The sequence below is a fragment of the Choloepus didactylus genome, chromosome 4 (genome assembly GCF_015220235.1).
Source record: "Choloepus didactylus isolate mChoDid1 chromosome 4, mChoDid1.pri, whole genome shotgun sequence".
Classification (NCBI taxonomy): Eukaryota; Metazoa; Chordata; class Mammalia; order Pilosa; family Megalonychidae; genus Choloepus; species Choloepus didactylus.
Window position 1 is genome coordinate 136,626,246 of NC_051310.1, and position 27,160 is coordinate 136,653,405.

The 27,160-nt window shown below is 36.4% G+C and overlaps 1 protein-coding gene across 3 annotated transcripts in view; it reads right to left on the reverse strand.

Moving 5' to 3' along the window:
• Positions 1-27,160, reverse strand: part of CTDSPL2 (CTD small phosphatase like 2) — a 125,801-nt gene that overhangs the window by 68,519 nt on the left and 30,122 nt on the right. For 2 of the 3 annotated variants that reach the window (XM_037834101.1, XM_037834102.1), the window contains exon 2: positions 15,924-16,133. In XM_037834101.1, coding sequence (XP_037690029.1) covers positions 15,924-16,109 — 186 coding nt within the window. In that variant the 5' untranslated portion in view covers positions 16,110-16,133. Of the gene's footprint in view, positions 1-15,923; positions 16,134-27,160 lie in introns of those variants that run through there. The other variant, XM_037834103.1, reaches the window with a different exon arrangement.

Genomic DNA, 27,160 nt, shown 5'->3' on the forward strand with positions numbered 1-27,160 from the left:
CAATGGAATCGAATTGAGAATTCGGAGATAGACCCTCAGATCTATGGCCGAGTGATCTTTGATAAGTCCCCCAAAGTCACTGAACTGAGTCATAATGGTCTTTTCAACAAATGGGGCTGGGAGAGTTGGATATCCATATCCAAAAGAATGAAAGAGGACCCCTACCTCACCCCCTACACAAAAATTAACTCAAAATGGACCAAAGATCTCAATATAAAAGAAAGTACCATAAAACTCCTAGAAGATAATGTAGGAAAACATCTTCAAGACCTTGTGTTAGGCGGCCACTTCCTAGACTTTACACCCAAAGCACAAGCAACAAAAGAGAAAATAGATAAATGGGAACTCCTCAAGCTTAGAAGTTTCTGCACCTCAAAGGAATTTCTCAAAAAGGTAAAGAGGCAGCCAACTCAATGGGAAAAAATTTTTGGAAACCATGTATCTGACAAAAGACTGATATCTTGCATATACAAAGAAATCCTACAACTCAATGACAATAGTACAGTCGGCCCAATTATAAAATGGGCAAAAGATATGAAAAGACAGTTCTCTGAAGAGGAAATACAAATGGCCAAGAAACACATGAAAAAATGTTCAGCTTCACTAGCTGTTAGAGAGATGCAAAGTAAGACCACAATGAGATACCATCTAACACCGGTTAGAATGGCTGCCATTAAACAAACAGGAAACTACAAATGCTGCAGGGGATGTGGAGAAATTGGAACTCTTATTCATTGTTGGTGGGACTGTATAATGGTTCAGCCACTCTGGAAGTCAGTCTGGCAGTTCCTTAGAAAACTAGATATAGAGTTACCATTCGATCCAGCGATTGCACTTCTCGGTATATACCCGGAAGATCGGAAAGCAGTGACACGAACAGATATCTGCATGCCAATGTTCATAGCAGCATTATTCACAATTGCCAAGAGATGGAAAGAACCCAAATGTCCTTCAACAGATGAGTGGATAAATAAAATGTGGTATATACACACGATGGAATACTAAGCGGCAGTAAGAAGGAACTATCTCGTGAAACATATGACAACATGGATGAACCTGGAAGACATAATGCTGAGCGAAATAAGCCAGGCACAAAAAGAGAAATATTATATGCTACCACTAATGTGAACTTTGAAAAATGTAGAACAAATGGTTTATAATGTAGAATGCAGGGGAACTAGCAATAGAGAGCAATTAAGGAAGGGGGAACAATAATCCAAGAAGAACAGATAAGCTATTTAATGTTCTGGGGATGCCCAGGAATGACTATGGTCTGTTAATTTCTGATGGATATAGTAGGAGCAAGTTCACAGAAATGTTGCTATATTAGGTAACTTTCTTGGGGTAAAGTAGGAACATGTTGGAAGTTAAGCAGTTATCTTAGGTTAGTTGTCTTTTTCTTACTCCCTTGTTATGGTCTCTTTGAAATGTTCTTTTATTGTATGTTTGTTTTCTTTTTAACTTTTTTTTCATACAGTTGATTTAAAAAAGAAGGGAAAGTTAAAAAAAAAAGAAAAAAAAGAAAAACAAGGAAAAAAAAAAGATGTAGTGCCCCCTTGAGGAGCCTGTGGAGAATGCAGGGGTATTCGCCTACCCCACCTCAATGGTTGCTAACATGACCACAGACATAGGGGACTGGTGGTTTGATGGGTTGAGCCCTCTACGACAGGTTTTACCCTTGGGAAGATGGTTGCTGCAAAGGAGAGGCTAGGCCTCCCTATGGTTGTGCCTAAGAGCCTCCTCCCGAATGCCTCTTTGTTGCTCAGATGTGGCCCTGTCTCTCTAGCTAAGCCAACTTGAAAGGTGAAATCACTGCCCTCCCCCCTACGTGGGATCAGACACCCAGGGGAGTGAATCTCCCTGGCAACGTGGAATATGACTCCCGGGGAGGAATGCAGACCTGGCATCATGGGACGGAGAACATCTTCTTGACCAAAAGAGGGATGTGAAAGGAAATGAAATAAGCTTCAGTGGCAGAGAGATTCCAAAAGGAGCCGAGAGGTCACTCTGGTGGGCACTCTTATGCACACTTTAGACAACCCTTTTTAGGTTCTAAAGAATTGGGGTAGCTGGTGGTGGATACCTGAAACTATCAAACTACAACCCAGAACCCATGAATCTCGAAGACAGTTGTATAAAAATGTAGCTTATGAGGGGTGACAATGGGATTGGGAAAGCCATAAGGACCACACTCCACTTTGTCTAGTTTAGGGATGGATGAGTAGAAAAATAGGGGAAGGAAACAAACAGACAAAGGTACCCAGTGTTCTTTTTTACTTCAATTGCTCTTTTTCACTCCGATTATTACTCTTGTTATTTTTGTGTGTGTGCTAATGAAGGTGTCAGGGATTGATTTGGGTGATGAATGTACCACTATGTAATGGTATTGTAAAGAATCGAAAGTACGATTTGTTTTGTATGACTGCGTGGTATGTGAATATATCTCAATAAAATGAAGATTTAAAAAAAAAATCACTAGGTTTTAGGGAAATGGAGATCAAAACTATGAGATATCATCTCACACCAAAAACAAAACAAAACAAAACACACACACAGAGAAAACTACAAGTGTCAGAGAGGCTGTGGAGAAAAAGGAACACTTATTCACCGCTGGTGGGAATGTAGAATGGCACAGCCATTGTGGAAGATAGTTTGGCGTTTCCTCAGGAAGTTATACTGAGTATAATTAACAACAGTGATATGTGGGTGTGATTGTGGTTGAAAGGGAACATTCAGGGTTGTGTATGTCACTAGAAGGAAAGCCAGAGATGAAATATGGGACTGTGTAACACAGTGAACCCTCTTCAGGGTGAAAATGTTCTAGAATTGATTGTGGTGCTGAACGCACAACTCTGTGAATATAACAGAAGACACTGTACACTTTAGATGGATTGTATGGTATATGAATTTATCTCAGTAAAACTTCTTAAAAAATGAATAAACACTTTAAATATAAATATACAGATAGGCTAAAAGATGGAAAAAGATGTGCCATGCAAATACCAAGCAAGAAAGCAATCTGGCTACATTAATATCAGGCAAAGTAAATCTCAAGATAAATAATATTATTACAGTTAATAAAAGATATTTCATGGTGTTAATAAGAACAGTTCATACCCCACAATCATAAATGTGGATGTACCTAACAGAGTTCCAAACTATATGAAGCAAAAATTGACAGAATTGAGTTCTGATACTGCTATAACTTGGATGAACTTTGGAAACATGTTAAGTGAAATAAACCAGAAATAAAAGTACAAATCTTATATGAAATAACTAGAAACAGCAAATTGGTAGAGCCCAAGTAGATTAGATGTTACCAGGGGCTGGGAGAAGGAGCAAAGGGAGTTACTGCTTAATGGGTAGAGTTTCCATTCTGGGTTATGAAAAGAATTGATAATGATTAGTGCTGATGGTAGTATAACACTGTAATGTAATTAATGCCACTGAATTGCACACTTAAAAATGATTAAAAAGGAAAGTTTTATGTTATACGTCATATTTTACATTTTTACAAATTCACAGAACTGAAAGTAGACAAAATCACAGTAACAGAGATTTTAACAGCTTTCTCTTATTGATAAAACAAGTAGATTAAAGAAACAAAATACAAAAAAATTGAACATTATCGACCAACATGACCTAAATGATATTCATAGAACACTAATGAACAATTCCATGATACACACATATTTATTAAATGCACATGCAATATTCACCAAGACAGACTATATGCTAGAAAGTATCAATATATACCAAAGATATGACATCATATAGGGAATATTCTTCGATCAAAATGGTATTAAATTAGAGATCAACAATAAAATACCTAAGAAATGCCCAAATACCTGGAAATAAATATTATATAACACATTCCTAAATACATGACTTAAAGAAGAACCACAAGGAAAATAGGGATATAAGCAATAAATAAATAAATACAACTTATCAAATGTGTGGGATACAGTGAAAGCAGTGTTTAGGAAAAAATTCATAGCTTTAAACCCTTATACTAGAAAAGAAGAAAGGTGTTAAATCAATTATCTAGGTCAGGGGCTGGCAAACTATAACCCACAAACCAAATCCAGCATGCTGATTGTTCTTGTATGTAGCTTGCAAACTGAGAATGGTTTTTCTATTTTTAAATGGTTGAGGAAAAAAAACCTAAAAGAAAAATATCTCATGACACACGAAAGTTATATAAAATACAAATATTAGTGTCCACAGCCATGGTCATAAATTTACATACTGTCCATGATTACCTGAGTGCTACAACAGAGTAGCATCTGCAAGAGACAAAACTCGCAAAAACTAAAATATTCAGTATTTCACTTTTTACAAAAAATGTTTACTCAACCTTATCTGAGCTCCCACCTCCAGAAACTAGAAAACTAAATCAAACCTAAAGTAGAAGAAAAAATGTTGAAATAAATTACATAGAAATTGGACATAAAATAGAGAAAATCAACAAAGAAATTGGCTCTTTGAAAAAAGTAATGAAATTGATAAAGCCCTAGCAAGACAGATCAAGATAAAGATAAAAGCAGACATTACCCACACCAGGAAAAGAGAGACATCATTACAGATGTCTATAAACATTACTAGGCTAATACAGAAATAGTATTAAAACTTTACACCAAATAATTTGACAACTTAGATGAATGCACATATTCCTAGGAAAAAACATATAACCAAAATTCATACAAGAATATATAGAGAAGCTAAACAATCCCACATATATTAAAGAAAATGAACTTAAATAAAAAGCCATCCTGCAAACAAAACTTCCAGGCAGATTCCAGTATTCCCATTCCAGAATTCATCAATCAATTCTACCAAACATTTAAGGATGAAATAACACCAATCCTATATGAATTCTTTCAGAGGAGAGAAGCAGGAGGAGTTACCAACTTGTTTTATGATAACTTCATAATCCTGATCTCCAAATCTAAAAATATTACATGACAAGAAAACATTTTAAGACAAGAAAACAACATCCCTTACTGTGGGTCATGTTTGAAAAGGTTTTTTAACTCTTTTATCAGAATTACACCAACATGGAAATTGATGACCATAATTCTGACAACATAACAAGATTTAGGTAAGAAATGAGGAAAAAATAATTCTGTTATGGAAAAACTCTAGAAATTACCAATTTAAAAAGAAAATGTGATATAAAGGAAATACATATCTAGTTGTAAAGACTTCACTTCAAATATACATTAGAAATCTCATTGTACTAAAAGCAGTAATGCATATGGTCAATTCTTGAGTGCTCTTATTGACAATTTTGCAATTCCAAAGTCAGAGTGAGAAGTGTTAAATTTTTGAATCATAAAGTGTGGAATTAAAAGAGACCACAGAGATATTAATAAATAAACAGCCATGTTTAGATTACCTGAATACTCTCTTGACTAATTTATGGCAAAACAAAGACTTGAACAGATTTCACAATTCTTAGTCCTGTGAACTTTTTACTATGCTAAATTATCTACTAAAAAAAAGCAAAAAACAAAAAACAAAAACTCAAAAAACTGGTAATATACGAATAAGTCAGTGATCAGAAAAGTGACAAGAATACCTGGCAACATGGTCCTAGAAACTGCAACACTAAAAGAGCAAAGCAGTCTGATAAGTGTAACAAGTTTCTAAAAGCCAGAGTCATGAAACAGGCATGAGAGCCCTGTCAGATATCTTAAAAATGACTCGAGTTCAAGAGAGAAAGCAAGGAGGCGTGTCTAAAATACTAAATTCTAGCCGCATAACAGTAAAAATCAAAAAAAAAAAAAAAAAAAAAGCAAAGGAAAGGATACCAAAGAAACCAAAGTGGCAAAGTGCCTAACAAGTCTGAAAAGGATTTGTGGAATATGAGAAGTGGACCAACATCCAGTCAGAAAAAACTAAAAATAAGATAATGATATATACAAAAAATACTAGTAAGGAAGAACTTCCTAAGAAGAAACAAAAGAAAGAAAGCAAGAAAAAAGAAGCCTCAAGCTTTGAGCTGACAAAAGAATGTAAGTAAATGAGAAAGTCAGTAATGTAGGAAGACCCAACAACTCTTACTTTCATTAAGAAAAACAGCTTTCAAACTAGATATTTACTATCCTTAGACAAGAGAGATGATGCTACAAAGACAACATCTAGCTACTTAGAGACACAATGGTATAGGAGAAACAGCACAAGGTTCAGAGTCAATTATACTTGGGTTTAAATCACAGCATTTTCACTTACTGGAGAGTCCAATAGTAATAGTACATAGTAGTTAAAACTGTAGGCTCGGAAACCAGGCTGTCTGGGTTTGAATTCCAGTGTTGCCACTTACAACTAAGTAGACTTGCACACGATCTTTAACTTCCCTATCTCTAAGTTTCCTCACCTGGTAGTAAGAAATGACAGAACCTATCTCATATGGTTTGTGAGACTTAAGTGAGTTATTACATTTAATGAACTGAGAACACTGCCTGGCACATAATAATTGCAGTAACCTTTAGTAGTAACTGTATTTTGTTAGTATTGTTGCTATAACTAATCTTTTTATTTACTTCAGACACAGGGTTAGTAGATTTGGAAAAGACATAGTGTACACCTTTCAGTAAGGCACTCAAATAATAATTCTCATAATATTATGGAATAGGATTTAAAAAAAAAAAAATCTGGGCTTAACAGCAGCCCGATTAAGAGGATTTGTAACTGTGGGAAAAAACTTTACCAAAAATATTAATGGATAAGTCAGTTTACAAACAAGTTTTTAATGGCTTTATCCTGCTTAACATGTTTTGAGTAAATAGGCTTAATGGAAAAACTTAGTGGAACCGTCCGGGAAAATGGTGGATTAGGAGAGACAGAACAGACTCTCCTCCAGGAAAAAACATTAGGTAAAGGACAGAAAGTGCACGAGAATAGCAGTTCCAGGGTTCTACTGGCTGGGCAGGGACTTCTACACCCACAGTGAGTATGTACCTGGAGAAACCATGAGACTGCATAACACCGGTGAAAGTTTGGCGCGGAACGCCACCAGGGAACAGGCAGTTGAAGCCTGCTGATGAGCCCGGGGGGGTGGGGAGCAGCCTTCCACGTCCTGGGCACCCACCTCAGCACTTGGCTCAGGTGATAACCCTTCACAGACCCTCAGCCAACAGCCCCCATTTCAGGGACAGGTGGTTGGAGCAGGCACACAAGCATGGAAGGGGCGCAGCTTTCCACTCGCTGTGCAGCCATCTTTGCATGGGCAGAGAGCCCTTCACAGTTCTGCAGCCGAGAGCTTCCTTGAGGGAATTCGGGATTTGGCAGGCTTGTGACAGGATACACTGTTCCTCCACAGAAGACCACACTGTGCACAGCCTAGAGGTAAGAGCGATGTGGAAGTGCCAGGAACCCTCCCCTAATCCCAGGGAACCGTGGGTGCATGGCAGACAGGGACTGTGGGGGCATTTGAGGTGGAGGGTGAGGCACACAGCCCTGCAGCCCCAGAGTACAACACCTGCAGCCCCAGGAACGGCCAGGACCACTGTGTCCTGGAGCAGTTGAACTCCCTGCTAGACTGCGCAGGGTACACCCCGCAACCACAGGGCCAGCAGTCCCCAATACACATGGAAAAGTGGTGCACTGACTGGACTTCCACATGGTTTGGACCCACTCTCAGTGCACATATGAAGTTGAAGAAGAAATGGCTTGAAGGGTAAGAGGTGGCTCAAGAATGCCATCTGCTGGTAGTACATGGAAAATGCACTCCACCAAGCTGTAGCTCTACAAAATTATAAACATACAACTAATCCTGCGTTTCCTAAAAGAACCCTATCAAGATAAGCCAATACCAAGAGGCCAAAAACAACAGAAAATTATATAGCATATGAAGAAACAAGAAAGACAAGGATAACCCAAATGACCAAATTAAAAACCCAGAGGAGACACAGAATTTGGAGCAATTAATCAAAGAAGACACACAAACATTAATGTTATGGCTCAGGATATAAGGGACATGAAGAAGACCCTAGAATAGCATAAAAAAGAATCTATAAGAGAAAATTAAAAAATACCAAATCTTAGGGAAATAAAAGATACTGTTGATCAAATTAAAAATATTCCTGAGACACACAACAGCAGATTTGAAGAGGCAGAGGAATGAATCAGCAACCTCAAGGACAGACTGACAGACTGTGAAAGCACAAAAGAACAAATGGTGAAAAAAATGGAAAAATCTGAAATGGATCTCAGGGAAATAACGCAAAACTTGAAGGGCAATACGAGAATCATTGGTGTTTCAGAAGGTGAAGAGAAGAGTAAAGGGCTATGAGGAGTACTTGAAGACACTGTTGAGGAAAACTTCCCAACCCTTCCAAATGACATAAATATGCAAATCAAAGATGCCCAAGGACCTCCAAATAGAATAAATCCAAATAAATCCACTCCGAGACATATTCTGATAAGATTTTCAAATGCAAAAGAGAAGGCCAAAGTTCGAAAAGCAGCAAGGGAGAGGAGATTCACTACATACAAGGGAAACAACATAAGACTAACTACTGACCACTCAGCAGGCACCATGGAGGTAAGAAGGCAGTAGTATGACATATTTATCATTCTGAAAGAGAAAAATTGCCAGCCAAGAATACTCTATCGAGTAAAGCTCCCCTTCAAAATTGAGAGCTTAAAATTTTCAGATACAAACAAACGCTGAGATTATTCGTTAACAAGAGACCTGCCCTACAAGAAATACTAAAGGGAATTCTACCAGCTGAGAAAAAGACAGGAGAGAGGCCTGGAGAAGGTCACATAACTGAAGAGTATGAGTAAAGGTAACTTAAAGGAAATAAAGGGAGGGGGGCCTAGATCTCACATATAAAAATCAAAGGATAAGATGGCTGATTCAAAAACTACTTTCACAGTAATAACATTGAATGTGAATGCATTAAACTCCTCAATTAAATGACACAGATTGGCAGAATGAATTAAAAAATATGAACCATCAATATGCTGTTTACAAGACACTCATCTTAGACCCAGCGACACAAAGAAAATAAAAATGAAGGGATGGAAAAAATATTCCTTGAAAGCTACAGCCAAAAGAAAGCACAGGTAACAATACTAATCTCAAATAAAAAAGACTTTAAATGCAAGGATATCATAAGACACAAAGAAGGACACAATATACTAACAAATGGAACAATTCAAGAAGAAATAACAATCATAAGTGTTTATGCACCCAATCAAGGTGCAACAAAGTACATGAGACAAACATTGGCAAAACTGAAGGAAGCAATAGATGTTTCAGAATAATTGTGGGAGACTTCAAGACAACACTCTCTCCTATAGATAGATCAACCAGACAGAGGACCAACAAGCAAACTGAGAACCTAAACAATGTGATAAATGAATCATACTTCACAAACATATGTAGAGCACTGCAACCTAAATTACCACGATGTAGGTTCATCTCTAGTGCTCATGGAACTTTCTCCAGGATAGAACATATGCTGGGGCATAAAACAAGCCACAATAAATTTTAAATGATTGAAATTATTCAAAACACATTATCTAACCAAAATGGAATGCAACTAGAAGTCAATAGCCATGAAAGATCTAGAACATCCACAAGTATCTGGAGGTTAAACAACAGACTTCTAAAGAATCAGTGGATCAAAGAAGAAATTATTAGAGAAATTGCTAAAAATCTAGAGACAAATAAAAACAAGAACACAACATACCAAAACTTATGGGATGCAGCAAAGGCAGTGCTGAGAGAAATTCCTAACTCTAAATGTATACATTAAAAAGGAAGAAAGAGCTAAAATCAAAGGGAACAACTGAAGAAGCTTGAAAATGATCAGCAAACTAATCTTAAAGCAAGTAGAAGAAATGAGGATTAAAGCAGAAATAAATGATATGGAGAACAAAATAAAATAATAAAACCAAAAGTTGGTTTTATTGACAAGCCCCTAGCCAGACTGACAAAATAAAAAAAGAGAGAAGACCCATATAAACAAAATAATGAATGAGAAAGGTGACACTACTGCGGATGCCAAATAAATTAAAAAAATAATAAGAGGATACAATGAACAACTGTAAGCCAACAAACTAGACAATTTAGAGGAAACGGATAATTTCCTGGAAACACATGAACAACCTAGACTGACCAGAGAAGAAACAGAAGACCTCAACAAACCAATCACAAGTAAAGAGATCCAATCAGTCATGAAAAAGCTTCCTACAAATAAAAGCCCAGGGCCAGATGGCTTCACAGGGGAATTCTACCAAATTTTCGAAAAAGAATTGACACCATTCCTACTCAAACTCTTAAAAAATTGGAGAAAATGGAATATTATCTAACTCATTTTATGAAGCCAACATCACTCTAATACCAAACCCAGATAAAGATGCTACAAGAAAGGAAAACTACAGGCCAATCTCCCTAATGAATATAGATGCAAAAATTCTCAACAAAATACATGCAAATCCAATCCAAAGACACATTAAAAAAATCATATACCATGACCACATGAGGTTCATCCCAGGCATGCAAGGGTGGTTCAACATAAGAAAATCAATCAATGTAACAACACATTAACAAATCTAAAAGGAAAAAATCAAATGATCATCTCAATAGATGCTGAAAAAGCATTCAACAAAATTCAGCATCATTTTTTTTATAAAAACACTTCAAAAGGTAGGAATTGAAGGAAACTTCCTCAATATGATAAAGGGCATATATGAAAAACCCACAGCCAGCATAGTACTCAATGGTGAGAGACTGAAAGCCTTCCCTCTCTCAGATCAGGAACAAAACAAGGATGCCCATTGTCACCACTATTATTCAACACTGTGCTAGAAGTTCTAGTTAGATCAGTCCGGCAAGACAAAGAAATAAAAGGCATCCAAATTGGAAAGGAAGACATAAAATTGACATTATTTGTAGATGGTATGATGTTGTATTTGGAAAACTGAGAAATCAATGACACAACTACTTGAGCTAATAAATTCAGCAAAGTGGTGGGATACAATATCAATGCACTTAAGTCAGTAATGTTCCTATACACTAGAAATGACCTAACTGAAGAGACACTCAAGAAAAAGATTCCATTCACAATAGCAACTGAAAGAATCAAGTACCTAGGAATACACTTAACCAAAGACGTAAACGAACTCTACACAGAAAATTACATAACTTTACTAATGGAAATAAAAGGGGATCTAAAGAGATGGAAAGATATTCCTTGTTCATGGATAGGAAGGCTAAACTTCGTTAAGACGTCAATCCTCCCCAATCTGATCTAGATTCCACACAATACCAATCAAATTCCTACAACCTACTTTGCAGACTTAGAAAAGCTAGTTATCAAATTTATTTGCAAGAGAAAGGGGTCTCAAATTGCTAAAAACATTCTAAAAAAGAAAAACGAAGTAGGGGGACTTGCACTTCCTGACTGAAGCTTACTAAAAAAACATAGTATTCAAAACTGCATGGTATTGGCAGAAAGATAGACATATTGATCAATGGAATCCAACTGAAAATTCGGAATAGACCCCCAGATCTATGGTTGACCGATTTTTGATAAGGCCCTCAACTCTACTCAATTGGGACAGAACAGTCTCTTCAACAAATGGGGCTGGGAGAACTGGATATCCATATCCAAAAGAATGAAAGAGGACCCCCACCTCACAACCTACAAAAAATTAACTCACAGTAGATCAAAGACCTGAATATAAGACAGTACCATAAAACTCCTAGAAGATAATGTAGGGAAGCATCTTCAAGACCTAGTATTAGGAGGCCACTTCTTAGACCTTACACCCAAAGCACAAGCAATGTAAGAAAAAATAGATAAATGGGAACTCCTCAAACTTAAAAGCTTCTATACCTCAAAGGAATTTGTCAAAAAGGTGAAGATGCAGCCAACGTACTGGGAAAAAATATCTGGAAAACATGTCTCTGACAAGAAACTGATATCTTGCATATATAAAGAGATCCTACAAATCAACAAGAGTACAAACAGCCCAATTATAAAATGGGCAAAAGATATGAAAAGACATTTCTCTGAAGATGAAATACAAATGGCTAAAAAAACACATGAAAAAATGTTCATCTTCACTAGCTATTAGGGAGATGCAAATCAAGACCACAAAGAGATATCATCTCAAACAGTAAGAATGGCTGCTGTTAAACAAACAGGAAACTACAAACGCTGGAGAGGATGTGGACAAATTGGAACTCTTATACACTGCTGTGGGACTGTATAATGGTATAGCTACTCTGGAAGACAGGTTGGAAGTTCCTCAGAAAACCAGATATCAAGTTGCCCTACAATCTAGCAATTTCACTTTTCAGTATATACCCAGAAGATCTGAAAGCAGTGACACAAACAGATATTTGCACACTGACGTTCACAGCAGCATTGTTCACAAATGCTAAGAGATGGAAACAATCCAAATGTCCTTCAACAGATGAGCAGATAAACAAAATGTGGTATGTACATACAATGGAGTACTACAGTGCTAAGAAGGAACGAGGTTGTGAAACACATGACAACATGGATGAACAATGAAGACATAAGGCTGAGTGAAATAAACCAGACACAAAAGGAGAGATATTGTCTGTTACCACTAATGCAAACTCTGTGGAAAATGTAAAATCAGTGTCTTATAATGTAGAATATAGGGATCTAGAGATAGAAGTTAGTGAAGGGGAAATGATAATCTAATATGTATAGATATGATAATGAGGATGAACTTAATAATATGGGAATGGTCAGGTGTGACTATGGTTCGCTAATGGGATTATAATTATCAGTGATGCACTGAAGGTAAACATGTTTACAAATGGTTGTTCAAAGGCATGTAACCCATAGATTAGCACTACAAACCTAAATAAGTGTTAGTATGATTTACTTACAAAATATGACACTGGTGTAGAAGGTTAACAACAGAGAGGTATATGGGAAAACTACCCACTACATATCAAAGACTACATTTAATAGCAATAGTCTACTAACACTACACCAATATTAGGGATGAATAATTAGCAGCTGATTAAGAGCTCTAGGATGTATTATGTTATGATAATTGTTTAAATTGAGAGAGATGATGACTGTACTTAGTGAAGATAATGAAAGAAACCATTTATCTTGCGATAGAATGTATATTAAGTGAAATTAGGAACCCATTACTTAATAAATCAAGCCTTCAGTTGAGGCATGCTCTTGTGAAACTTAGGGTTGTAAATGGGAGGCTGAGCTCAACTATAATTATGCCTAAGAGGCACCTTCAGGGAGCCTCTTTTGTTGCTCAGATGTGGCCTTTCTCTCTCGAAGCCCAACTCTGCAAATAAATTCATTAACCTCCCCCTCACAGGAGACATGACTCCCAGGGGAATGAGATGGAGATGTGGGACATGACTCCCAGGAATGAGCCTGGCCCTGGCATTAAGAGATTTGAAAATGCCTACTTGACCAAAAGGGGGAAAAAAGAAAGATTAACTTGCTGAGGTCACAGTGGCTGAGAGATACCAAATAGAAAGAGGCTATCCTGGAGGTTCCTCTTATGCAAGCTCCAGCTAGCCATCCCAAATGGTCACAGGATACCATGCCCTTACCAAAAGTAGTCTCCAAATACCTAGGTCCCTACCTGAGATTCTAGTAAAAAGACTCACTCACTAACTTTTATCTTAAATCCACCATAGTGTTCCTATGCCAGACAAATCCTGAAACCCACAGGCAACAGCCTCTTTAAGAACAATCAAATGCTGCAGCTCCCTTCTCCATACTGTTGACACCCCCTTTCAATATGAACAAGTTAGGGTGCTCACTGCCTAGACACCCCTGAAGATGGAGAAAGAGATTAAGTGTGAGAAAGGGATAGTAACAAACAAGATAAGCGTTAACAAAGGTTTATGGATACTGAAACTTTATACAAACCTATATATATCTTTTAGATGTTGGGGTCTTGAAATAGCTGGAAGGAAGTAATTGACATGGTGGAACTGTACCCTATAACATCCTTTGAAATTTGCTGTATAATTACTAATTGAATTGTGCTTTGAAAGTCTTTACCTTTCTGTATATACTCTATATTGAATAACAAGGAAAGAATTGAAACTGTGGAACTGTAGCCTGTAACAATTTTTGAAATTACCTATATTAACTGCTTGTTGAGCTGCACATCTGTCTGTCTGTATGTTGTATTTTACAATACTGGAAATAGCTGAAGTTGTGGTTCTGTGACCCATGACACTGTTTAAAATTTGTTCTCTAACTACTTGTTAAATAGTACTTTGACAGTTATTAATATTATGTATATGTGTTAAATTCACAATTAAAAAATGCATTAAAAATAGGCATTAAATGAAAAATTCTCGATTTTGTTTTTTAAAAAAAAAACAAAAAGCTTGACAAAAGTTTCTATGGAAAAGTCCTGAGTGTTTCAGTTACCATGAGCAAAAATTTCTTTACCAACCAGGACTGATCTAACTACTACAGGGAAAAAGAAAAACCATAAAATAATATAAAATCATCTAAAACCACATTAATAAAAGAATTCCAAATGAAAGGAGGTAAGTTTGAACAGAAGTAAGACAACAGAAGGAAAACCTGTACTCCCTTCTGGTTGTTATCTTTCAAGAACAGCAGAAAAAAAGTGACAAGGGTGGTGATGTGTATTACATAATGCCATACAATGACAAACTAGAAATATTTGACCTAAAAAGTGAATGAGGGTTTGTATTTGCATCTATTAATGAAACAGAGTATCCCTTTTCAAATGAAAGAAAGCAAAGAAAGAACACATCAGAAAGTTAAGGATAAATATATTTTTCTTCAAAATTAGGAAGAACTTTATATAACAATTAAAGCTGTTCAGTAGAATGAACTGACAAACGGTAAGCCTTACAAATGGAATTCATGTTTTTGGAAGGAATTTGATCTTCGTTACAGCATACCAAATAAATCTAGGTTTATATAAATTAAGCCAAAGAAACTTTTTTAAAATTCTAGTTATTTAAAAATTAACAAAAGAAACTCTGCTTATAAAGAACATAAAACCACCACAACCAAAACGAAACCCTACGGAATCAATATTTCTAAATCTTGGCCAGTGTTTACCGTGGTTAGGCACTGTTAATTTTATAACAACAAAATCTACCACTATGAATAAGTCAGCATAGTGATTTGGTTTTCCATTTATCAAAACAATAAGCTTACATTATAATGAAATATTTATCATATATATTTAACTGTCCCAAGAAAGAAGAGTAATAAATAGTCATAACAAAATCTACCTGCCATAAATGATAACACTATACATTTACAGAATACATCCAAGTTTCTCAAACTCCTTTCCGCAACCTAATCTGAAAACAACTCCAAGACTGACAAAGCAGGTGTTAATAGTCCCATTTTACTGTGTTACTGAGACTCAGAGGGATAAACTGACTTTCTTCTGGTCACCCAAGCTGGGCCACAGTAGGAATCTAGGGGATCTAACTCCTCCTGGTCAGTGTCTGTTCTTTTTTAATAAGTTCATTTTCTTTTTAATGAAGCAATACATTTTCATTGTACAAACTTTAGAACTCCGATAAAATAAATCTTCTCCCTAATTTGCCAGTGAATAATATTAAAAAGTAACATACTTTTCTTTGAACTGAAAAGAAAATGAAAATACAAGAAATAAGTCAAGTAAAAGAATAAGAAAAAATTTCTTCTGCTTTTCATAATAGTATTCTGAAAACACACAAGCAGTCAGGTAAATGGAATAAAAAATGTTTTTCTTGATCCGCCATTAAATATTCTGCTTGCAATACTTTTAAATAAGCTAACACCACAATATAGAAATCTTCTTAGAGTGGGCTCTAGCAGTATCAGATTTCTCATCTTTACATGCCTAGAAAACAACCTAAATTTCACTTTTAATGATAAAGTACAAGGTAAAACCATTACCTTGGGTGTGCTTCCTTTAATGAATTTTTTAATTGAAGACAACAAGCCAGTTTCATTCTTCTGTGGTTTTTCTCCTCCTGAAGGAAGGCTATCATCTACCTCTGAATATTTCCTCTTTGCTCTGGCAGTACGTTGTGTTTGGATTTGATTCGATTGCTGAGAAGCTTTCCGTGTTCTCAGCCTCATCTTTTATGAGTGCCACATGTAAAACTACAAGAGAAAAATAACAAGTGTTATTAAAATTAAACCTAGAATAAGCATATTACTGAGGAGGTAAAAATATTAAGAATTTGAAAAAATATATGCCCAGCTTATTATAAGTTTCTTCACCAAAAACTCAGGTCTCTAGGGGAAATACGAAACTAGCATTTTAAGTGGAAGGCACTACGTTTTGTATTTTATAAATATTACCCCAAGTAACCTTCCCAACAACCTATGAAATTGTATCTTATGATCTACAACCTCTTTCCACAATACTATGCTGCCTGCACCCATGAGGTCATTATCATTCATTTAATCATTCATTCACTAAACAAATATTTCTATTGAGTACTTACCATATTCCAGGCACTGGGCTAGGTAAGCATGTGAGGATACAATAGTAAAAAATGTGAAAGATTTTGGCCTTTCTGTAGCATATAACATAATGGGAGAAACTCTAATTCAATGAACGAATTAATTCCATGTGTGTAAACTCTAATTAAGGGTCATTAGTAGTGTAACATGAGTGGTTGAATCATTTTGTGAGCTTCAAATATTACAATACATAACAATCCTTTAAAAATGGAATTCACATCAGAAGGAATATTAGAGGCTATCTACTTGAACCCTCTTGTTTTATTAGTGAGAAAATTAATGGCTAAATTGTCCAAAGCCAAAGAAGTAGATGAGGATGTACTCTAAATTAGAATATGAAATCGAATACAAAGATTATTAAACTAAGAATTAGGAGCTGTGAATTCTAATCCTACTTCAGTCATAGATAAGTTATAGTCACTTAATTGTGTTTTTTCATCTTTAAAAAAAACAAAAATCATTTACCTTACCATCTTGAGGCTCAAAATGAAAAAAAAAAAAAAAAAAAGGCACATTAGAAAAGGCTATAAGGTGTAATGGATGATAAAGTTATTCAAAATAATGAGTACATTCACAGACAATACTAACTCCAACTAAGCACTCAAAACTCTGATAAGTGCAGAAATTCCCGGCAAGGATATACACTGACCAAGTATGTCCCAGAAGTTGTGTTTTTACATACAATGGTCAGAGAAAAAAGTGATAGAGACTTATATCTATATAATGTCTACTTTAATAAAAGTCCCAAATGGAAAGAATTCACCAAGAGTCCCCAAATATCTTTTCAAATTACTATCCGGTGCTCAGTTTCAAGTTGCCATTCCCAGGTAAAATAAGTATTACCTTTTCTCCTAAAGAGTCAGTGTTAATTTCTACAAGTATTTATCATTCAAGGCACCTATTATTTACTTAACAACCCTATTTAAAGTCACAAACTTTGGTTTAATTCCTTTGTTCTTCATCACAAAACTCCGTGGTTTTTCTCCTCCTGAAGGCTGGCTATCATCCACTTTTGAATATTTCCTCTTTGTTCTGGCAGTATGTTGTGTCTGGATTTGATTCGATTCCTGAGAAGCTTTCCATGTTCTCAGCCCCATCTCCGAAAAGGAAAATTTCCATACAGCAAATACATGGGAATTTTAAGAAAGTTATTTAATAGATTCTAAATTTTAAGAGCCTTTTCAAAAAGACAGGTGCAAACCTTTTATAAAATGGAATCATAAAATGGAAATTACAAAATTTTACAAAATAATATACTGGCATGATGTAGGCCATAAAAGACTAATGGACTAATGACATATAAAGTTGTCCAGTCCTAAGTTTCAGCACATTAAAATTTAAATATTTGGAGGGCAAAATCAACTACAAGAATGGAAATTAAAAGGTGAAAAGGATCTCTGCATATGAGAAGGAATAAGTTTAGCAGGTAAATATATATACTTTGTCATACCATGTATACAAAATGCTTGTTAAGGTATAATAACTCTGGATGAAGGGAGGGAAGAGGGTTCTTGAAAACTTAGAAGAAAGGTCCTTTCAACTAAAGACTAAAAAATACCAACAGGTACTCAATGGAAATAAAGAAAAGAGAATTTGACAAATGTGACTGAGAAGAGGAAGATTACACAAGGCAAACATAATAAGTCCAAAGGGGCTGGAGCTGTTAAGCCCTTATGAACTTTCAAAACTGATCCTCAGTCAACATGTGAAGAAAACACATATTTTTCAAGCACACATGGAATGCACATATGCTCAGATAGATAATATGAGCCAAAATTATCTATTTTAGTACACTAAAATCTTATAAAGTATATCCTTTCACCACAAAGAATTAAATTACAAATCAATAACAATATCTAGAAAAGTACCAAATATTTAGAAGTTAAAAATATACTCATAAGTAAATCATGAGTCAAAAAAAAAAAAAAAATCACAAGGGAAACTGAGAAATACTTTGAACTGAACTTAATACAACACATCAAAATTTGTGAAATGGTATAACACAGTGAACCCTAATGTAAACTATGGCCTACAGTTAACAGTATGACTACAATACTGTTCCATCAATTGAAACAAAAGTACCACACAAATCCAAAGTGTTAATAATAGGGAACACTAGGGGGTGAAGACGAGTGCTAAGTATGTGGGACCTCTGTATTTTCTGCATGATTTTTCCATAAACTTACAACTTCTTGAATTAAAAAAAAAAAAAAAAGTGGGATGTAGCAAGCAGTGCTTAGAGGGAAATTTATATCTTTAGATGCTTAAATTAGAAAGAAAGGTTTAAAACTACAATCCATTTTTTTTTAACCTTAAGAAGCTAGAAAGGCCAAGGAATAAATCTTCCTTACTGAGGGCCTGGCAATGATTTCTTAGACATGACATCAAAAACATAAGTAAATAAAAAAAGTAAATAAACTGAACTTTATCACAATTAAAAACTGGTGCTTCACTGCCAAGAAAGTGAAAGAACCCAAAGAATGGGTGCACACTATCTAGTCTTAGAGCACACTATCTGGATAGGCTCCAAATTTTCAAAACAATCAATTTCTGGTTTCTTTGTGCTCAAGAGCTCAGTTCTCAGCTTATCCCTATCCCTCACACGTTTTACTGGAAGCTGCAAGGAGAAGCAACGCTTTACCTCCCACACGTAGCTTGGAAATCTCTTCAGCTAAATAACCAAGTTCTGCCTTCCATCTGCTTTCCAGTTCTGCCTTCCATCTGACATCAGAACTCAATTTCACCAAGTTATCTGCTACTTTAAAACAAGAATCACCTTTTTCCAGTTTCCAATAACACATTCATCATTTTCTTCTAAGGCGTCACTGGAAGTACCCTTAGCATCCATATTTCTACCAACAGTCTCTTCAAAGCACTCTAGGCTTTTCCCATCAAGTACTTCCCAACTTTTCCAGCCTCTATCCATTACCCAATTCCAGTGCTATTTCTACATTTTAGATATTTGCAATAGTAGCACCTCACTCTGGTACCAAAACCTGTTTGCTAAAACAAATACCAAGCAATAGGTTGCCTTAAACAACAGGAATTGATTGGTTTGCAGTTTTGAGGCTAGGAGAAGTCCAAAATCAAGTCGTAATTCAGGCTTCATCAAGGCAATGCTTTCCCCCACAGGACTGTGGAGTTCTGGGGTTGTCAGCAATCCCCGGCCCTTGGCTTTTTTTGTCACATGGCAATACACATGACAGCCTCTCCAGGCTTCTCCCTTCTTTCAGGTTCTGCTAAATTCTAGCCTCTGGCTGCTATCCTATGGCATTCTCTTACTGTGGCCTTCCCTATAAGGCCTTGATAATAAGATTAAGACCCATTCTGATTCAGTTGGGCCACACCTTAATTGAAGTAACTTCATCAAAAAGGTCCCTATTTACAAGGGTTTACACCTACAGGAAAGGATTAAGTTTACATACATGTTTTTCTAGGGTACACAACCAAAGCTACAAGCCACGAGAAGGTTGTAAGTAAATGAATGGAAAAATATATACCATGTAAACACTAATTAAAAGAGAGCTGGAGTGGCTGTACTATATAAGACAAAAAATTACCTGAGACAATTTATAATGATTAGAGTCAATGTATGAAGATAAAACAATTATAAATATATACCCACCTAACAACAGAGCCTCAAAATAAAAGAAGCAAAAATTGTCACAACTGAAGGTAAAAAAAGACAATTCAACAACAGTACTGGGAAATTTTAATACCCCACTTTCAGTAATGGACAGAACAACTAGGCAGACTATAAACAAGGAAACAAAAGACTTAAACAATTGTATAAAATAACTAGACCCAACAGATACATATACATAGAACACTCCACACAACAAACAGCAGAATATACATTCTTCTCAAGTGCTCAAGGAACTTTCTCCAAGATAAACCATAAGTTATCTCACAAAACAAGTCTCATTAGGCTTAAAAGAGCTGAAATCAGACAAGTGGTTTCTAATCAAAAAAGAATTAAATTAGAAACAAAAAACAAAAGAAAATTTGAGAAAACTAAAAATGTGAAAATTAAATAACATACTCGTAAATACCAACCAGGTTAAAGACGGTATTACATATGAAATTAAAAAATACTTTGAGATAAATGAAAATGGATTCACAGCACACTAAGACCTTCCACCTAATCAAACTTCCACCTCCAGAAACCAGAAAAATAAAAGCAAGCAGAAAGAAGGAAGCAATAAAGATTAAAGTAGAAATAAATGAAACAGATAGTAGAAAAATAGGCAAAAGTCAATGAAACCAAAACATGGTTCTATGAATAAGAACAAAAATCGACAAACCTTTAGCTTGACTAAGAAAAAAAGAGACAAGTCAACTTACTAACATCGAGAATAAAAGATGGGACAATACTACCAACCTTACAGAAATAAAAAGGATAAGGGAATGCTATGATTCATTTTATGCCAACAAATTTGATAACCTAAAAGAAACGAACAAATTCCTAGAAAGTCAGAAACTCCCAAAACAGACTCAAAAAGAAAAAAAGAAAATCTAAACAGACAGGTAACAAGTAAAGAGGTTGAAGTAGTTGTCAGAAAACTTCCCTTAAAGAAAAGCCCAGGACCAGACAGCTTCACTGGTGAATTCTACCAAATCCTCAAAGAAGAATGAACATCAATCTTTCACAAACTCCTAACTCACTATATGAAGTTCTATTTACCCAGATATCAAAACCAGGCAGAGAGAGGGGATGGGGCAAGACAGCACAGTGGTGAGATGTGGAATCTAGTTATCCCTCTAGGGCGGTAAATAGCCAGGAACTGTCTGGAACAGCCAAGTTTCAGGGACTTCTGTGGATCGTCAAGCATAGTACACCAATGTGTAATCGGTGGAACCTCTGAGATCCCAGCAAAATACTGTAAGTTTCCTGGTAGTAGGGCTAGCGCCCTCCAGGCACGGCAGACTGTCTTGGAGCTGGTTCCCCGAAGGAAACAGAAACAACCTGTGCTGGGAGAAAGGGGGGGGGGGGCTCAACCTGGCCCTAATTGCAGAATTAAATTCAGAGTGCTGAATAAAATCTCCAAGCACAGATAAACCAGGAGTGGCCAAACAAGGAGCCAGAAGAATCAGTCCTGCAGAGAACAGGTGGGGCTGAGAACAGCAAAAAAAAAAAAAAAAAAAAAAAAAAAGAAACACACTTTTGGAGTTAGAAGTGTTCAGAATACTGGAAAAGGACTGGGCTCTAAGAAAAGGGGGCACATAGAAATGGGTACCAATTGGGACTCTGGCTCCCAAACCCAGGGAGCTGGGGTCTGGCTCTGAAAAGGGTTTTGTTTTGTTTTATCCTCTGTTTTTACCCCCTTTTTTCCTTTCTGGTTCCCCAGCTCTTTATCTTTTTATTTTTCAATTGCCCATCAGAGATCCTGCTTCAGCACTGCCCTGGGCAAGGACAGAATTAAGAATTAAAGTTTTCTGAGAGTAACTATTATGTGACAGAGTTAAAAGCCTAAAGGGCTTATCTTTAAATAGCCCATACAAGGACTGAGAAAACCTGGGAGCTGGGGAAAGGCCTTGAAAAAAGCTCTTTTTTTCTTTCTTTTTTTCTTTTTAGTGAAATAACTATTCCAAGTAGCTCATTACAGAAAGCCTCAAATATCTGCAATTGGCCCCTGGACCAAGTCAAGGGTGGAGCTAAGACAGGTCTGAGAGACAAAGCAAGGAATCTAGTGGAGGAGACAATTCCCTAAAGGGCATAACATCCCCCCAAAAAGAGGGGACAGGGCCCAGCTCAAGTGGCAGCCATCCTTCAGAAAACTCAAACCCCAGGGACTAGAAAATGGAAACCAGCTTGAGTCAGCCATGCCCCTGTCAGGAACAGGGCTTGTGGAGAATTAAAGGCACCCGTGGCAACTCTTTACCTTGTTGAGGAGCTGCGGGCTGCTGACAAGCACCACCTGCTGGATGAGACAGGAAAAGCACCGAGTCTAGAGTCTTCAGAGGAGGGTCTCATTCGCAGGGAAAACCCATACCCTCCTCCTGAGACCTGGGTCTATCTGGTCTGGGAAAATCTGATTGGGGTAAATCATATCTGAAGAGACCCTCTTACAAAAAGGTTACAAGAACCAGAAAAACAAGAGGTGAGAAATTCTGATCAACAAAACAGAAACTATGTTAGAGGTCCAAAATAAGTTGAACTGAGCCAACAAAGGATAGAGAACAAAGCCAACCAATAAGAAAACACTAGGTAAAAGAGACAAAATGAACTCCAGAATAAACTACACAAGAAAATCAGATGCCTAGACAGCTAAAAATAATGAGCCATACTAGGAAACACGAAAATATGGACCAGCCAAAGGAACAAACTAACACCTAAACTGACATACAGGAATTAAAACAAATAATTAATAACCAAGCAAATCTCTTCAATCAATTCAAAAATCAAATCAATGAGAGAAGATATGGCAAAAGAAATGAAGGTTATAAAGATTACATTGGGTGAACATAAGGAGAAACTCACATATGAAAAAAAAATGGCAGAACTTATGGGAATGAAAGGCACAACAGAAGAGATGAAAAACACAAAGCAGACTTACAACACCAGATGTGAAGAGGCAGAAGAAAGGATAAGTGATCTAGACAACAGGACATCTGAAATCCTACACAGAAAGGGAAAAGAATGGAAAAATATGAGCAGGGTCTCAGGGAACTCAATGACAACATGAAGCACACAAAAATATGTTATAGGTGTCCCAGAAGGAGAAGAGACGGAAAAAGGGCAGAAAGAGTAATAGAAGAAATAATCACTGAAAATTTCCCAACTCTTATGAAAGACATAAAACTACCGAGTCAAGAAGTGCAGAGTACCCCAAACAAAATAGATTCCAAGAGACCTACCCCAAGATACTTACCGATCAGACTGTCCAATGTCAAAGACAAAGAGAATTCTGGAAGCAGCAAGATAAAAGCTGTCCAGCACATACATACAAGGGATGCTCAATAAGACTATGTACCGATTTCTCCACAGAAACCATGGAGGCGAAAAGGCAGTGGTATGATATATTTAAGATACTGAAAGAGAAAAACTGCCAACCAAGAATTCTATATCCGGCAAAACTGTCTTTCAAAAATGAGGGAGAGATCAAAATATTTTCAGACAGACAGACACAGAGAGTTTGTGAATAAGAGGTATGTGCTTCAAGAAATACTAAAAGGAGTGCTACAAGTTGACAGGAAAAGACAGATAAGAGAAGTCTGGAGAACAGTGTAGAAATAAAGGCTGTATCAGGAATGGTAAAAGGAGAGAGAGAGAAAAAAATAAGATATGACATATAAAATCTAAAAAATGGTAGAACAAAGTACTGCCCTTAGAGTAATAACACTAAATGTTAATGGATTAAACTACCCAATAAAAAAACACAGACTGGCAGAATGGATTAAAAAACAAGACCCATCTATATGCTGTCTATAAGAAACTCACTTTAGACTCAAGGACAAAAATAGGCTGAAAGTGAAAGGTTGGAAAAAGGTATTTCAAGCAAACAACAACCATAAAAAAAGGGGAGTAGCTACATTAATATCAGACAAATTAAACTTCAAAAGTAAAACAACTAACAGAGACAAAGGAGGACACCATATGTTAATAAAAGGAACAATTCATAAGAAAACATAACAATCATAAATATTTATGCATCAAGGCAGAGTGCCCCAAAATACATGAGGCAAACACAACACTGAAGGGAGAAGTAGATACCTCTACAATAATAGTTGGAGACTTCAATAATAGTTGGAGACTTCAATAGTTGGAGACATCTAGACAGAGGATCAATAAGGAAACAGATGTTGAATTGTATGATAAATGAACCAGACTTCACAGACATTTATAGAACACTACATCCCACAACAGCAGTATACAGATTTTTCTCAAGTACTCATGGATCATTCTCTAGGAGAGACCACATGTTGGGTCACAAAGCAAGTCTCAAAAATTAAAAAAAAAAAAAAAAATGGTACTATACAAAGCACCTTCTTGTGTCATAATGGAATGAAGCTGGAAATCAGTAACATGCAGAAGGTCGGAAAATTCACAAATATATGGAAGCTAAATAACACAATCTTAGACAACCAGTGGGTAAAGGAAGAAATTACAAGAGAAATTACTAAATAACTTGAGGCAAATGAAAATGAAAACACAACATATCCAAACTTATGGGATGTGGCAAAGGCAGTGCAAAGAGGGAAATTTACTGCCCTAAATGGCTACATTAAAAGAGAAGGAAGAGCAAAAATTGAGGAATTAACTCTTTACCTGGAGGAACTAGAGAAAGAACAGCAAACTAAATCCAAAGCAAACAAAAGGAAAGAAGTAATGAAGGTTAGAGAAGAAATAAATGAAATTGAGAACAGGAAAACAATAGAGAGAATCAACAAAACCAGAAGTTGGTTCTTTGAGAAAATCAATGGACCCTTAGCTAGGCTGACAAAAAAAGAAAAAAAAAAAAAAAAAAAAGGCGCAAATGTAAATAAACACAATCAGAAAATAGGAAACTGGATGTAACTACTGACCCTGCAGAAATAAAGGAGATGATGAGAGGACACTATGAACAACTATATACTAATAAACTAGACAACTTAGATGAAATGGACAACTTCCTAGAAATGCAGTAACAACCAACACTGATTCAAGAAGAAATAGATGACCTCAACAAATCAATCACAAGAGATTGAGCCAGTCATCAAAAAGATCCCAAAAAAGAAAAGCCCAGGACCAGATGGCTTCACATGTCAATTCTACCAAGCATTCAAGAAAGAAGTAGTACTAATCCTGCTCAAACTTTTAAAAAAAACTGAACAGGAGGGAAAGCTACCTAACTCATTCTTTGAAGCCAACATCACCCTAATACCAAAGTCAAAGATACTAAAAAATAAAAACAACAAAAAATTATAGGCCAATGAATATTGATGCAAAAATCCTCAACAAAATACTCGCAAATCGAATCCAGCAGCATATTAAACAAATTATACATCATGACCAAGTGGGATTTATTCCAGATATGCAAAGCTGGTTCAACACAAGAAAATCAATTAATGTAATACACCACATCAATAAATCAAAGTGGAAGAATCATGATCATCTCAATCAATGCAGAAAAGGCATCTGACAAAATTCAACGTCCTTTCTTGATGAAAACACTTAAAAGGATAGGATAGAAGGGAACTTTTTCAATATGATAAAGACAAAATATGAAAAACACACAGCTAACATCATACTCAATGGGGAAAGACTGAAAGCTTTCCCTCTAACATCAGGAACAGGACAGGGATGCCCACTGTTACCACTGTTATTCAACATTGTGCTGGATGTTCTAGCTAGGGCAATTATGCAAGAAAAATAAAAAGGCATCCAAATTGGAGAGGAAGAAGTAAAATTTTCACTGCTTGTATATGATAAAATCCTATATGTAGAAAATCCATAAAAATCTATAGCAAACCTACTACAGTTAATCAGTGAATACAGCAAAGTGGCAGGCTACAAGATCAACACACAAAAATCCTATACACAAGTAATGAACACTAGGAGGAGGAAATCAAGAAAAAAATTCCATTTACAATAGCAACCAAAAGAATCAAGTATTTAGGAATAAACTTAACCAAGGCCACAAAAGACCTCTACAGAGAAAACTACAAGAAGCTGCTAAAAGAAACAGAACAAAACCTATGAAAATGGAAGAACATACCATGTTCATGGATTGGAAGACTAAATATAGTTAAGATGTCAATTCTACCTAAACTGATTTATAGATTCAATGCAACACCAATTAAAATCACAACTTACTTTGCAGAAACAGAAAAACCAATGATCAAATGTATTTGGAATGGTAGGGTGCCCCAAATAGCCAAAAATATCTTAAGAGGAATGAAGTGGGAGGTCACACATGATCTGACTTTGAAACATAGTACAAAGCTACAGTGATTAAAACAACATGATACTGGCATAAAGGCAGAGATGCCAACCAATGGAATCGAACTGAGCATTCAGAAATAGACCTCTCATCTACAGACAACTAATCTTTGATAAGACAGTCAAGCCAAAGCAACTGGGACAGAGCAGCCTCTTCAATAAGTGGTGTTTGCTTGGGAAGACAGTTGCTGCAAAGGAGAGGCTAGGCCTCCCTATGGTTGTGCCTAAGAGCCTCCTCCCGAATGCCTCTTTGTTGCTCAGATGTGGCCCTGTCTCTCTAGCTAAGCCAACTTGAAAGGTGAAATCACTGCCCTCCCCTCTACGTGGGATCAGACACCCAGGGGAGTGAATCTCCCTGGCAACGTGGAATACGACTCCCAGGGAGGAATGTAGACCTGGCATCGTGGGACGGAGAACATCTTCTTGACCAAAAGGGGGATGTGAAAGGAAATGAAATAAGCTTCAGTGGCAGAGAGATTCCAAAAGGAGCCGAGAGGTCACTCTGGTGGGCACTCTTATGCACACTTTAGACAACCCTTTGTAGGTTCTAAAGAATTGGGGCAGCTGGTAGTGGATACCTGAAACTATCAAACTGCAACCCAGAACCCATGAATCTCAAAGACAGTTGTATAAAAATGTAGCTTATGAGGGGTGACAATGGGATTGGGAAAGCCATAAGGACCACACTCCACTTTGTCTAGTTTAGGGATGGATGAGTAGAAAAATAGGGGAAGGAAAC